Below are 15,857 nucleotides of genomic sequence, written 5' to 3' on the forward strand. Positions count from 1 at the left end.
GGTTAGCCTTCAGCATCTGTCGTTCAAGACAGTATTCTCGTTGGCTCTCGCTTCTGTGAAGCGTGTGGGTGATTTGCACGCGATCTCGGTGAGCCAGTCGTGCTTGGAGTTTGGGCCCAATGACTCAAGGGTCATACTCAAACCTAGGCACGGTTATGTGCCGAAATCCCTCAACACACCGTTTCGGGCTCAGGTTATTGCCCTGTCTGCCCTGCCGGTGTCAGGGGAGGATGGAGACTCGAGTCTTCTTTGCCCTGTCAGGGTTTTAAGAGCTTATGTGTCTCGCTCTGCTGCCTTTCGGCAGACGGAGCAGCTATTTGTCTCGTTCGGTGGACGTTCCAAAGGAATGGCTGTTTCGAGACAGACTCTATCCAGATGGATAGTTGACGCCATAGCGTTAGCTTACGCTTCCAGGGGCCTTCAGTGCCCGTTGGGCATCAGAGCACACTCCACAAGAGGCGTCGCCTCGTCGTGGGCGTGGTCTACTGGGATCTCCTTGCAGGATATATGTGTGGCGGCGGGTTGGGCCTCGCCGTCTACATTTATCAGGTTCTATAACCTGGAGGTTCCCGCCTTGCAAGCAAGGCTGCTGTCGGTATAGAAGAATCAGGGCCCTGAGGGGAATTCTGAATTCATGAGCGCTATGCGCTGCTGACTGTTATATGGGCAGTATTGCGTAAGACCCGCATTGCCACATTGGTCAGGCCTTGCCTCGGCTGTGTGATGTCATATTGCCGCATCTACGGATGCTGCTAGATATGGGACGGAGGGCTTTCCCCCTTTTCTGTCCCGAACTCTCTGTGAGTCCCTCAGGTGACTGTGCACTGTAAATCCTGGGCTTTGCTTCAGGTTTATTGGTGTGTGATCCCTGCGCGCACGGCGTTTTATATCGGGTTCCCGTAGCGTCTTAGCTAAGACGCAGTACGAGAGAGCTCTCGTAAGAGAACGTACTCGGTTACTAAACGTAACCTCGGTTCTCTCTAGAAGAGCGAACGAGTACTGCGTTCTCTGCCGTGCGTACGATTCACTCTGGTTCGCTTCGGCGATGAAATAAATCAGGTGAATCAGCCTTTTCGAGCTCCTTTTATAGGTTGGGCCACACCCGTTTCGGCGGGATTGGTCTGATGTTGCATCAGCCTGCGCTCGATAGGCTGTGCAGTTGCCGCAGAACAAGCCAATGAGCGAGCGAGCCGTCTTGCCTATGGCTGTGTACTGCTGCAAATGCGCTTTATTAAAATACAAAATTAAGGATAATTTTTTGCTTCAGTATTTCGTGAAAAGAGACTTTTCCCGTAGCGTCTTAGCTAAGACGCAGTACTCGTTCGCTCTTCTAGAGAGAACCGAGGTTACGTTTAGTAACCGAGTACGTTTCATGTAATTTAATGCCAAGATAAGAAAACACAAAAGTATGTGTTATAAATGTGTGTTTATCTGCACTTGTCTGACTGGTTGGATTGGCAGCCAGGTGTGTGCGTTGAATAACTTAACTGTGCGTTTGCCTGTTGGTATGTGGACACACCTGCTTCCTGGAGGTCTCCACTTCATAGTGAACGTGTCCTGTATGCCACATACTGAGTGGAACAAAACCAGAGCGAAAAATTGAAACATTGGAGTTCAGAAAAGGAAGAGGTTAGTTAATTGAATTTGTCTTTAAGATTGTATTTCTATATACTCATATACTGTATGTTTATTTATAAAGATGATTATAAGTTTGGGCTGTACTTTATGTTTTCCTGTCCTTTCTATATAAACTATTACATGTAATTGACTGATTTCTTGTAATTCCTAATACTTTGTAAATACAACGTTTTTGCATTATTAATGTTATTATTTTTCTTCCATGCTCCTAATAAGAGACATTTGTCAGAAGAAGCCTTACTGTGTAATTATACAGTAAGAGGTTTCATGAAGCATGTGATTGTACTTTACTGCTAATTTAAATTTAAGATTAACTAATTTATGATGATGTACTGAGAGTATGTCAGGGTAATTTCTGCTTTTTGGGTTTTCTGACAGCCTGTTTTCTTAGATTGTTTTTTAGATTATGTAAGGGCAAGACGGCTGCTCCTAGATCAGCTTCGTTGTATCTGTGTAGCTGGTCTGACTTCATTCCAACATTTCAGTTAACAGTAGTTCACAATGACTCTACCTAAAACTCTACCCTTTTTAATACCAGTTTCTGAAATGATTATATATAGTATATACACTACCAGTTTGGAATCATTTTTGAATTATGTCTCTTGTGTGCTCCAAGGCTGTTTATTTTTATATTTATTTTAAAATGTAATTTATTCCTGTGATGGCAAAGTTGAATTTTCTTCAGTCTTCAGGATGAACTTTCAAATCCTTCAGAAATCATTCTAAGATTTGTTGTTTAAAAAATATATTATTATTATTATTATTATTATTATCAGTGTTGAAAACTTTTACTGCTAAATGTTTTTGTGGAAACCAGAAACCATGATACACTTACCATTCAAAGGTTTGGAGTAAGTATGATAAAAATTTTTTTAAAAACGCATTAACGCAAGGACGCATTGAATTGATAAAAAGTGACAGTAAAGACATTAATCATATGACCAAACATTTATATTTCAAATAAATGCTGTTCTTTTATTTTATTTTTTTTCATCAGTGAATCCTGAATTAAAGTGCCACCTTTTTATTGTGAAGGAAAAACTGTTTATAACATAGATAACATTAAGAATGATTCCAATAATAACTGATAAAGATTGAGCATCGAATCAGCACAATAGAATGATTTCTAAAGGACCATGTGATCATTTCAGATCAAATCACAACCACCTTGGTGAGCAGCAAAATAAATTTTTCCATATTTCAATCTTTGATACAATCAAAAATGTATCTAAATAAATACATTTTTAAATAAATGTACAATTTATTGAATCCAAATTTATCATCTTTGAAACACTTAAAACAATAAAGTGGTTCTTTATGCAACAGTGACTGACGTGTTTGAGGGCACCTGTGTATTTTGTGTTTTTCATTCAGTCTGTATGCTTTCAGATATACGATGTCATTACCTGGAGAATTCCTGTCAGAGGATCAGTTTACCTGTTCTATTTGCTTAGATGTCTTCACCAATCCTGTCTCCATACCCTGCGGCCACAGCTTCTGCTCATCATGCATCACGTCCTACTGGGAGGGCCAGGGAAAAAGCTGCTTCTGTCCTTTGTGCAAGGAAAGCTACCGCAAGCGTCCTGAGCTCCACATCAATCACACACTTAAGGAGATCACAGAGCAGTTTAAACGGATGGCGGAGATCACACTGAGTGCTCCTAGGAGTGCACCTGCAGATTCACTGTCCCTCCCTTTCACTGCACCGAAGCCTGCAGTGCAGCACAGGACAGTAGAGCTGCCCAGAGGCCTATTGCCCGAGATGAAGAGCCGCTTCCAAAGAACATCATCCAGTGAGCCTTTGGCGTCCCATGATGCTTGTTCTATCCCTCCTGCCAAGGCACCTAAACCAAACTTTAGTGTGAGCGGAGCAGGTTCCAGTGGGCCACAGTGTCCCAGACATGGGCAAAGTTTGGAGCTGTTCTGCAAGACTGACCAGACATGTGTTTGCGTAACATGTGCAGAAAGGGAACATTACGGGCATTCTGTGATAGATGCCAAGAGAGAGATGAATATTAAGAAGGTAAGTGTGAGAATGTACGTGAATGAGAAGTAATATCAAGGTAGGGCTGAATATATGTGTTTATGTGTCCGTGTTAAGAATTTGAATCTCTGCTCAGTCCCAGCTGCGTATCATGGAGGCGGAGCTACAAGGATTGATCACAGTCAGAGAGAGGAAGATAGAGGAGATCCAGACATCACTTGCAGTAATTCAAGTATGTGCATCTATGCCATACTAACATTTGTCAAGGAATAGTTCCAACATTTTCACATGGCAATTCATAACTATTTTACGTTTTAGTGAATTGGTGGTTCATTTGTATGAATTCGTAAAATTTGTATCAATCAATTTTTTTTATGTTTTCATGTGATCAGCCTAAACGCCAGTGATGATTATGTTTAGGGCTGGACCTACCTTAATGCTTACTTAAATTTTTTTAAAAAAATAAATAAAAGAAAGAAAAACCTTGCACATTTCATGTGATTCACATTATAAGAATGCATACAAAATCACCACCGTTTTCCCGTGAGATTGGGTTTATAGTTCATCCAAAATAAAAATGTTGTCATTATTTACTCATTTTCATGCTGTTCCAAACCCATATGCTGTTATTTTTGTCTTGTGGAACACAAAAGAAGAATTTCTGAAGAATTTTTGACAAATCTTCATATGGCTATTTTTATACAGTGGCTGGCTGCCCATAGTGACTGTTAAGCTCTACAAATGGGAAAACACACACACACACACCATAAAAGTAGTCTCTTATATTCTAAAGGTTCTGACACATTAAGGAATAGTTCACCCAAATAATTCTGTCATCATTTACCCATTATTTATACTCTGTTGAACACAGAAGAGGATATTTTAAAGAATGTTGGTAACCAAACGGTGACAATAGCCATTGAACTCCATAGTCAGTTGCTATTGTTACCTGTTCGGTTACCAGCATTCTTCAAAATATCCTCTTTTGTGTTCACCGGAAGACCTACAGGTTTATAACAACATGAGGGTGAGTAAATGATGACGGAATAAAAAAAATTGTGTGAACTATCCCACTATTCCTTAGAAGTAGTGATGTATGAAAAAGCACAGCTCACACAGAATTCACTGTCAAACAAAACAGCTGTCTGATGGTCAATGTGGTGAACTTGTTGCAAAATCTGCTTAGGAAAATCTTACGCCTTCATGCACGAATTCCCAAGCATGTTGATTCCCGTTGAGATGCCTGCATTTTGCTTGTGAAAATTCTCTGAACAATTCTATTTCACATTTAGTTTTCTGAAGCCACACAGGCCAAAATTCATAAATATTTTCTTCAGCAAGTAATGACTTAAATTCAGTTCTGTTCTTTGCAAAAATACCAAAAGCAATATTGGCTGCTTTTCTGGTGTTTTTGTCATTAGAGACTTACTGTCAAGATCCAGATAACTGTTGCTGCATGGAAAAGGTGTTTGTGAATATTTTTGTTCCATAGAAGAATGTCATACAGGTTTAAAGGACATGAGGGTTTCCTCATTCTCTTGATTCTCCTAATTGTCTGTTATATGTTCTTCTTTGTCTCAATTGCTTGCTCTAAGGTGAATGCAGAGCAAGAGAAAGCAGGTACTGTGGGTATGTTTGCTGAGTTAATGAAAGCTGTTGAGAAGTCCCAGGCTGAACTTCTGGAGGTGGTGGAGATGGGACAGCGTGCTGCAGAACTTCGCTCTCAGGCCTTCATACGTGAGCTGCAGACAGAGATCTCTGAACTCAGAAATAAATGCAGCTCCCTCAGCCAGCTGACCCAGTCCCAAGATCATGTTTCCTTCTTCAAGGTCTAATTTAAATCCAGACTTTAATTGTTTGTTTTGTATTTTATGCCCCAATATGTAACCAAAATATATATTACTAATGCTTCTTTTCAGACATATCCAGCCTACTGTAGTTTACCTGTGACAAAGAGCTGGGAAGAAGTGGCCTTGACCCCTGACCCCACTGCTGGAGCAGTGCTGAGAAATGTCACTCAGATGGTGGAGGAGGTTCAGGAAGCCTTGAGGAGACTGTCAGCTATCTGTAAGAGAAAGTTCCTTCCTGTACTGCTCTTTGACACATCGTTTACATACACTCTCATTGCAGTTCCAAACGCATATGACTTTTCCCTGTAGACTAGAAAGTAAATAATAACAGATTAATATTTATATTTAACAGTTTTAATTTCAGTCATGTTTATGGTATGTATTGTTGTGCTGTCAGGTTTGCGCCCTTCCACAGGAAATCCACAGGAAATATATCAACAGAGTAAGTTTTTTTTCTCCTACTTTTCCCCTGTCCAGTCCAATTTCAGCTTCCCCTCACAGTTTTCAGTACTAGGGGCTAAATCATAAAATTTTAATGTCACTACAGAGAACTGCATTTTTTTTTTTATAGTCCACTTTTCAAAGCCAGATTCAACACTAGTAGCCATTACTTCAGTATAACAGGATCCTTCAGAAATCATTCTAATATGATTATTTGGTACCCAAATATTAATAATGGTTCTCATTATTAATGTAAAAATTAGTTTTTGCTGTTTAACACTCACACCTTTTGTCTGGTTGTGTATATGATTGGAGTGACTAATTGTACGAGTTGGAATTTTATAAAGCAATATTTTTCTTCTGCTTTCCTCTGTAGAAGTGTGGCGTGTGCAGGAATATGCAAGTATGAGATCTTTTCTATACGATGCATTGGGATTAGATACATCACATTTGTGTCACTATTATTTGGATTCTTTCAAATATCTTATAGGTTTTCAAATGTGTTCTGTTTCTCTCCTCAGTGGACGTGACCCTAGATCAAGACTCAGCCCACCCGCGTCTGATCATCTCTGAGGATGGTAAACAGGTGCACTGCAGTGACCGCTACCAGTTGGTACCAGACACAACTGAACGGTTTGACCGTGTGGTGTGTGTACTTGGCCGCCAAGGCATCAGCTCTGGCTGCCATTACTGGGAGGTTGTGGTGGGTGAGAAGACAGACTGGGATTTGGGCATTGCTAGTAGCTCCATCAACAGGAAAGGAAAAATAGCCGCAAACCCAGCTAATGGATTTTGGTTTCTAAGTTTACGTGACAAGCATGAGTATGTGTTTCGTACAGAACCATCAATGCCTATAATCGTACAAATAAAACCACAGTGTGTCGGTGTGTATGTGGACTATGAAAAAGGACAATTGTCCTTTTATAATGCAGATACAAAGTCACTTATATTTACCTACAAAGACTCCTTTTCAGAGACTTTATATCCTTTTTTCAGCCCATGCACCAACAAATCTGGTAAAAATGAGGGTCCCCTTATCATTTGTCCTGCCTATCCAACTCACCCAAGCTGGCTGACTGAAAAATGAAATATTGCTCATAGGGTTTCTTTACCTTATTATTTAATTCCAAATTATGAAAATTAATATGGTTTTCATTTACAATCCATGTGATCATTTCAATGGCTTAATGATTTTATATATATTCAACAAAACATTAAACAGTTAATCCTTATAGATTATTTGATATACCTAAAACAATAATAAGATTTATGAACTGCAAATGATTGCTAAGGCTTGAAATTTGGGATTCTTTGAAATTGAATACAACATTGAATGGTGATGGGAATCTGATTGTAAAATAACCCATTAGTATTTAGCTTGACCATGCATGTATTATATGCAAAATAGGTAATATTCTAATATGTGTTTTGTACATTACAGTAAAGCAAAAATAAACGTGTATATAGGCGACTGCATTTCTTCTATGTTCTATGTTGTCTTTACTCTCTAAATCTCTATATTGCATATGAGATTATGGTCCAACAAGACAAACCAAACCAAAAGACCTTTAAAAGTACAGCAAGTTATGCAAGTGCGACTACTAATAATAAATATGTCTGTGTGTGTTATTTTGCCTTTTCGTAACTTTTGACATCAAAGTATCTTATTGCATCTTTGATTTCAAATTGACCATTTATTGCATTTCATTCTATTAATATCATCCATTCAAGAACTTCAACAACATCTATATCAATGTTATACATTTGCAGTGCTGGGTGAGGCCACTGTGATCCTCAGCTCAAAGCAGGCTAGATAGGGGCTCTGCTGGGCACTGGTCCGGACCTCTTGCCTCCACATTGCGTGTATATATAATGAGGGAGATAAAAAAAATGAGAGCTAGACGTTAAGTAAGCATCAGTAACCAATGGCTGCGGATCTTCTCTTGTGATCGCGCGCAGCGTCAGAGCGGACGGATGGCACAGCGCTTCAGGCAACGCGACAAACCTGCTTCCGCTCTACAAGGCAGGTAAGTTTGATTTTCAGTGAATTTCCGATTCAAATTATTTTGATATTCAACTAGCTATAGTCTATGTATAGTCTGCGTGCACGCGTACATTTTAAAGCTACCCTCACTGCAAAAAATATTTTTTCTTAAATGGGAGCTATTAATAGAATCCTACAATTCTGTCACAAGTCTGTTAATAAACAGTTCTACATGAACTGCAATCTTCAGAAGACATTTCCCCCCAGATGGATTTATAGCCCAGTTCTGTCTGTAATTAGACGACTAGTCAAACATAATGTATCATTACTATACGAAATAAAGGGTACGAATATTTGGCTGAACCACCAGAACCACTTAGTCTACTCTTTTGAATATCGAATTTTTTTTTCTGTCAGTGGTGGCAAACAGGACACCGGCACGCGACGCTCATTGTTGTTCCATTTTTACACAGAGCACAACATGCTGTACTTTAATCAATTATGAACGAGAGATGCCTTGTCGTCAGGTAGCCTACTGCCTTCGAAGGGACCGCCTGTAATAATGTACCCTATCTCTATAACTTGCATCGCCCATTTCAGCGATTATTGTTGCATAAGCCGCTTTTTTCTTATCGTCATATTTGACGTGATTTTGCAGGGGCGCTTTGGAAGAAAGACTGAGAAGCGCGGTATTATAAGCCGCTTTAGTTTGAATGTGAGTGTCATTCTCTGAAATAACCTTGACTGAACTTGCGTAATGAACCCGATTAAAGTCAAAGATTTTCATGTGAAATTGATGTTTAGAGTCTGGAGTCCCATCTGCGTGCATGATCTACAGATAAATCTACTGGGGGGAAATCAGGGACAGGTACATAGAGTTCTACACCCAAGTAAATAATTTATAATACAGTGTGTGTGTGTGTGTGTGTGTGTCTATATATATATATATATATATGTGCACACTAGATATATATATATATATATATATATATATATATATATATATATATATATATATATATATATATATATATATCTAGTGTGCACATACGTGATTACATCAGTTTAGGAATTGGCAATTTGGAAGAATCATTCAATATTTTGCCAAACCAATTTTGTTTACTGCTATTTAACTGCTTTTCTAGAACAAAAATCGATTTCATTTGTGTTGTGGGTCACCCATCATTGGCGGGTCACCGTATTTTTGCCAAGTAAGACATGTTCCTGGATCAACATCTTCTGATGATCCTGGATAAACATTATTGTTCAAAAATATGGACTAAACCCAATCCCTACCCCTAAACCTAACCTTACCCATAATTTATTCCTAAAATCAGTGAGAAATGTGGGAAATAGAAGCACCTAACCCTGATTTTAAGCCTAAAACAGATATTTCCTGAAAAGTTATCTCTCAATTCTGATTGGTTGATTGGAACGATGTTCCTGGATCAACAAGGATCATCCTCATCCAGCCATGTTGAGATCACATGACCAGCTGAGTCTTGTTATTGTTACTTAAATAATAATAATAATAAAAATAAGTTTATGCTATGCTACCTTACCTTTTCTTTCATGCAGCTTTTCGTTTTGGACTGAATTCAAGTTATGTCCATTATATAGATATGTGAAATATGAGGCTGAGAAAAACATAACTGAAAATGAATAGAACAAAACTTATATTTCAGTATGAAACGCCAGCAATAAACACAATTCATGCACCCATGCTGAATGATGTCAGTATAAAGTCTGACTTGAGGGAAAATAAGGAAGCGTCTAAATGGAGTTTTGGCCTAATAACAGGCTTAATGAATGCTTACTCAGATGATTCGCCATTTTAACCTCAGTTACTACTGCAAACTAATGATGATAATAAAGCATTACAGTTGTGGGGGACCTCCATCCTGTGGCACTTAACCCAGCAGGGCTTAGTCAATGAAATGCAAATTAGGATTGCTCAGAGGAAGCACAATTAATCATTAAAAAGTTGGTGAAATAATGCAATTTAAATCTCTTGATGTGCTGTCTAAAACATTATTCTATATATCAGTGAATATGACTGTATAGGAAATTACAAGCTGATCATAGATTACATAACTCACAGGCATCTTCTGTTCTTCTGCAGCGGTCATTGTCTCTGACTCAGTGTCTGTTATTAAGAGATGATATCAAATTGACGTCAGTCATCATCCCTGGATTTCCCTGGCCTTATGTTGACATGGCAACAGGAAGGAAAAGTCAGTGTCTTTTCTGTGCTCATAATGTCTGAATATGTGTGTGTATGAATTTCTTACACAATGTGCTTTATATATGTATACATTTATGCTTTCTCATCGTCTCTTAACACTTCCAGAGTGTGTATATTCTAACAGCTCTCCCACACTGGGTTCAGCCTGCATTAATCATCTCAGCTTGTATCTTCTGGTCCAGTATCCATCTCTGTGATCTCAACTCCACCCTTGTTTTCTTTTCGCCAGGCTCCACTTCAAAAGGTGGAGTACGTTTTCCTGATGATGATGAAGATGCTCCCATTAACAATAGCTGTGATGAAAAGCTTCAGGATAAAGTCATAATTGCTCTACCAGAGCCTGATGGTGCATATCTTGTTAAGGTGATACAAATTGGTAAAAAATAAATAAATTAGTTAAAAATGTGGTATATAACATGTGTTGCATGCTGAAATTGTTGACTGCGAAACTCTGTATCTAGGTGGGATTTTTAAGGAGCCATCACAGATATGAAATCATCTTTTCTTTGCCACAAGTCCCAACACTAGGGAAAGATGTCACCCTTTCCCCCGCACTACGCACTACTGCAAAACCACGACTACGTGCAACACTCATCACACCACGGCCTGACGGTATGTTTTTGCATTGGTTTTATGGTGTTTATAAGTAAAGTTGGAAAGATTGTATTTAGTTGAACGCACATTAAATTTGTACATGAAACATATTTTAAATGAAAATTACTTCATTTCCATAAAAAATACTATATACTATATACATATATATATATATATATATATATATATATATATATATATATATATATATATATGATTGATATTTCTAAATATATTATTAAATGTGTTTGAATGTTAAAAATACATAGAAAGTACAAAAATTACCCATTAACATGTTTTCATAGATGTATTTGGTAAAAACATTAGATTAAAATAAAACATTATTTTTAACCATTTTTTAAATTGCAACCTACAGATGTATTTATAGATATCTATTTATATTTTAAAAAACTAACTAGCATTTATGAAGAACAAACTGTCATCAAAATAATATAAATATTTATATATAGAAATCACCATAGTGTATTTAGCAATTACGGTAGAATATCTAGTGAATCAATTTACCGGACCTTCATAAATTGAATTAAAAATAAAAAAATATTTTTAATTATTTTAAACAAGACAAAATCTTACTGAATTTTAAGCAGAAAAGGTACATTGGCATCTAATTCTGACCAAAGTTATTTGAACGCCCCTGACATTGTAATTACAACTTCCCAACTCATAAATATGAATTTCCCCGGAGGACTTTAACGCACAATATAGACCAATTTTTACCATACATTCTATGTCACTTATCAAAGTCTGCTTACAACCCTTATGTTCTCATTTATTCACATAAACCCTATTAAGAGGTGTTCAGCTTTTCAGCTGAAGCTACTTACAGTAGACTTATTACAGGGAGAGTCTCAGTGGAGCAACCTGGGTTAAGTGCTCTGCTTTGGGGCACAAGGTTATTGAACAATACATGTGACCTTGAAACCATCTCAGTCTTGCTTGGGATTGAGCAAGAAACCCTTGAAAAAACAGCCCAGATCTATAAACATGAAGCTTCCTTGACTCAGTGAATGATGAGAAAGTTTAGAAATACATACTAAATACATGTAGCCTAGCTAAAACTAAGCAGTAACAATTAAACAAGGATGTAAAAACATATGTGCTTTCAGAGCAGTTAAATAAGCTTGCTTGTACATCTGACTGCTGATAAAACCATCAAGACAAATGCAAGACGTCATGTTAGGATCAATAGTCACACTCCTATTTCAGCCGGCATTGATCCCTCCATTAGCTGAAACTCACTTTATAGTGCGTTTATAGTAGTGTCATTTTTCCCACAATTGAATCTCTAGGGAGATCTCAGTAGGTTAGCCGTATCTGAGTGTACAATTTATATTCTAAAAGAAGCTGCAAGCACTTTGCAGTTAGGTGATTGTTTCTCCATAATGATTTCAATCTTCCAGTCTTATCCTGGTCACTTTTACCCATCTTTTTATTCTGTGTTGTCTTGGTATCCCTCTGTATCGGGATTTATCCCACTCACTCCCATTCATCTTTCTGTGCTCTTTTAAGGGGGAGCGAGGGTGGTTTGTGAGTACAGTGCTCAGCAGGAGGGAGTGGTGCAAGAGGAACTCACCCTGGTCAACAGGAGCAGAAGGGACAGCAGCGTCCGAGTTCGATTACAGGCCAGAGTCATGGGTGAGATGCACACACCAACTGGTGACAGATCTCTAGTCATTCATAACAAAGCATTCATGAGGTGATGTGTGTCCCTCATGTGGACCAGTATAGTTGTCTCTGCATATTCATTTCAGTTCAGTTGTTTCTAAGCAGTTTTACAAAAAATAGCTGGGATAAGAGAAAGTATTTTTAAAAATGAAATTAAAGGAATTTTCCACCGAAGAATGAAAATTTTCTCTTCATTTATGCATCGGTCCGAGATGAATATGACTTGAATGTTTTTTTTTAGATGAACACAAACTTTTAGAGAATTTTAGCAGAATAATCCATCTCTGTGAGTCTATATAATGCAAGTGGATAGATCTCTCAAAATAATGCTTCAAAAACCATGCAAAATGAACATGACGGTAATCCATACAACCTCCAGTTGATGAATCAGTCAGTGTCTTCTGAATAGAGATGTACAACAGCAATGGAGTACTCCAGTATTAAATTGATTGATTAAAATATTTTTTCTCCTGATCAGTTATAGCAGCACTATTGGTTATAGCGGCACCCTGAGCTCTGATTGTGTAGCTTGCCAATGCATGAGTCAAAAGACATGAGAAGAGAGAGAATGGCACTTTGACCAGATAGATTTGGGATATCAGCATGTATTAGCATGCTGTGTGCACTCCTTATCATGCTCAAATACAATGCCCAATATTGACTATCTGAGTTACTTTAGACGGTTATATTGCCTTAAAAAAATACAGATTTTATAATAATGCAGCAGTCTTTTTTTCATCATATTTCTTCATGGCACAATTCGTATAATTTACATGGCTTCGAAAATGTGCAGGCGATATGTGGAAATACTTAATAATGTAAACTGACCAAAATTACTTCTCTTTTGCCGAGATAATCCATCCACCTCACAGGTGTGGCATGTCAAGATGCTGATGCCACTTGATCCACAATGTTGACATCAGCAAACCGCTCACTCACACGCTGTCTGCCATCTGCCATGTACAGTGAAAACAGGGATTCATCTGTGAAAAGAACACCTCTCCAAAGTGCCAGACACCATTGAATATGAGCATTTGCCCACTCAAGTCAGTTATGATGACAAACTGCAGTCAGGTCGAGACCCCGATGAGGATGATGAGCATGCAGATGAGCTTCCCTGAGATAGTTTGTGCAGAAATTCTTTGGTTATGCAAACCGATTGTTGCAGCAGCTGGTCTCAGACTATCTTGGAGGTGAAGATGCTGGATGGTCCTGGGCAGGTGTGGTTACACGTGGTTTGTGGTTGTGAGGCCGGTTGGATGTACTGCCAAATTCTCTGAAACACCTTTGGAGATGGTTTATGGTAGAGAAATTAACATTCAATTCATGGGCAACAGCTCTGGTGGACATTCCTGCAGTCAGCATCCGAATTGCATGCTCCCTCTAAACTTTCGACATCTTTGGCATTGTGCTGTGTGATAAAACTGCACATTTTAGATTGGCCTTTTATTGTGGCCAGCCTAAGACACAGCTGTGCTATAATCATGCTGTCTAAGTAATCAGCATCTTGATATGCCACACCTGTGAGGTGGATGGATTATCTCGGCAAAGGAGAAGTACTTTTGTACAGTGTAGACGAAAATATAGCACAAATCTGCCATAAAACAGCATTATAATGAGAACTTTATAGAAATCTATAGTAAATTTTATCCTTGCTCGTGTTTCAGCGCTGTCATGTAAAAGAAATCAAAGCAGGAGCTCTCTCTCTCTCACTATCTCACTCTCGCTATAGCTTAAAGTATATAAAAAGTATAACTTAAAGTTCACTGAAATTTGCATCCTTTAGTGCAGATACAAGTTGTGATGTTACGTCTATGTTATGTATCTAAGTTATCTGATTAATATCATAGAATGTGTCATAGAACGGGCTACAGTTTATTGGTATAAAGTCACTCTTCACCTCAGTCATCTATTTCTTTTAGATGCATCTTTATTAATAACATTGCTGCATCATAATCATAATCTTACAGTGTTCTAATCACGTGTTCATGTTTTCATAAAAAGTCTTTCATGTCATATTTTTATTTTTAACATTAATTTGCATTACAGTCTTCAGTTATTTTCATTAACTCCATGACGGCCATGTGTGTTCGCTTGACAAAAATGTCAGCTTCGGGACTGTCACTTAAGTTTCACAATGCACTGTTATCAGGCTTTACTATATGCTGACATTCATTGCTGGCTGCAAGCAATAGTTTTTATCTTACAAAGTTTTAAATATTTGTATTTTTTTAACACCTACCGTTTTGTTACAGAAGACATTGATTCAACTTTGGATTACCATTATGTTCGTTTGTGTGGTTTTTGAAACGTCATTTTAAGGGATCTATTTACTTGCATTATGTTGACTCACAGATGAATAATTAAAAAAAATCAAATTTTCTGTTCATATGCAAAAAGAAATTAGAAAAAATATCGGATGAGGGTGAGTAAATAAGAGAATTTTCATTTTTGGGTGGAGTTTAATATAAACCACAATTAGGGGTGCGTGATATATATCAGCCAATGGTTAATGCACATCTCGTCAGTAAAGCCGGTTCTCAAATCAGCGGTAAATACCATCAGATGCCTGATTTCACATAGAGCAGCTGTTACTAGACAGAGCCATTATTAACTGACAAGCTGCGCAAATCCACGTTCATTATCAGCTTGGATCTGTGCAGCGTGTCAGTTAACTTTCTAGCCAGCTTGAGAAACAATACCAGAATTTGTAATAATAAAAACAAGAGCTCTAATTAGTTGATTTAGTACTTACACTCCTCTTATTTTGTAGTAAGATACAAAAACAAAGCGAAAATGTGCTCAATTTGAGGGTCAGAATTGTTAAGCAACATTAAGTAAGAACTAATTTGTAAATCGAAAATCACCACCACTAAAATAAGAAACTGTCTATTGTTTTTCACAGATCGCCACCATGGGACGCCAATGTTACTTGATGGAGTGCGGTGTGTTGGTGAAGAAAAACACACAAAATAATGACACAAAAGATGTGACTAAATCCATTTGCTTGGCTATATGATGAGAATGAACCAAAATGAAAGAATCTACATGTGAATGTGAACAACCCGTCTCACACCCATCCATGGAGGATCCCAAATTAATTGTATTCGCTATTCTAGAGTCTATGCCAATCCATCACGAATTCAACTTTAGTTTTAACTGAATTTTATTACAAGAGAATTAAATCAAAAAGCAATTTAAAGAGAAAAAGCAATACCATTGCATCTGACCAAGTTCAGCTATGTTATGTTTGATAGCCTAATGATGATTTACTATACATTCACTATATTGAGCTCCTCATTAGCCACAAAATGGAGCAAAAAACATGTTTGGCTTAGCTGGGTACTTTATTCAATTTAAAATGTATATCAAAAACATGCAAGCAACCTACTTTATTTATTTTTTTCGCAAGTATTACCTGAATGCCTGAAGGTG

The 15,857-nt window shown here is 37.8% G+C and overlaps 2 protein-coding genes across 2 annotated transcripts; both read left to right on the forward strand.

The window, feature by feature from the left end:
• Nucleotides 1–1,511: 1,511 nt before the first annotated feature.
• Nucleotides 1,512–7,387, forward strand: btr01 (bloodthirsty-related gene family, member 1). The gene is made up of 8 exons (XM_059551628.1): nucleotides 1,512–1,629; nucleotides 3,028–3,661; nucleotides 3,759–3,854; nucleotides 5,218–5,451; nucleotides 5,542–5,689; nucleotides 5,870–5,914; nucleotides 6,290–6,316; nucleotides 6,435–7,387. The coding sequence occupies exons 2-8, from the start codon at nucleotides 3,035–3,037 to the stop codon at nucleotides 6,998–7,000; spliced, it is 1,743 nt and encodes a 580-aa protein (XP_059407611.1). The 5' UTR covers nucleotides 1,512–1,629; nucleotides 3,028–3,034; the 3' UTR covers nucleotides 7,001–7,387.
• A 377-nt stretch (nucleotides 7,388–7,764) lies between these two features.
• adissp (adipose secreted signaling protein) lies at nucleotides 7,765–15,650 on the forward strand. Its single transcript, XM_059551629.1, has 6 exons — nucleotides 7,765–7,940; nucleotides 10,020–10,131; nucleotides 10,372–10,505; nucleotides 10,604–10,754; nucleotides 12,267–12,392; nucleotides 15,328–15,650. Exons 2-6 carry the CDS (start codon nucleotides 10,113–10,115, stop codon nucleotides 15,396–15,398), a joined length of 501 nt encoding a protein of 166 aa, XP_059407612.1. The 5' UTR covers nucleotides 7,765–7,940; nucleotides 10,020–10,112; the 3' UTR covers nucleotides 15,399–15,650.
• The last annotated feature ends 207 nt before the right edge of the window (nucleotides 15,651–15,857 follow it).

This window comes from Carassius carassius, chromosome 6, assembly GCF_963082965.1.
Source record: "Carassius carassius chromosome 6, fCarCar2.1, whole genome shotgun sequence".
Lineage (NCBI taxonomy): Eukaryota > Metazoa > Chordata > Actinopteri > Cypriniformes > Cyprinidae > Carassius > Carassius carassius.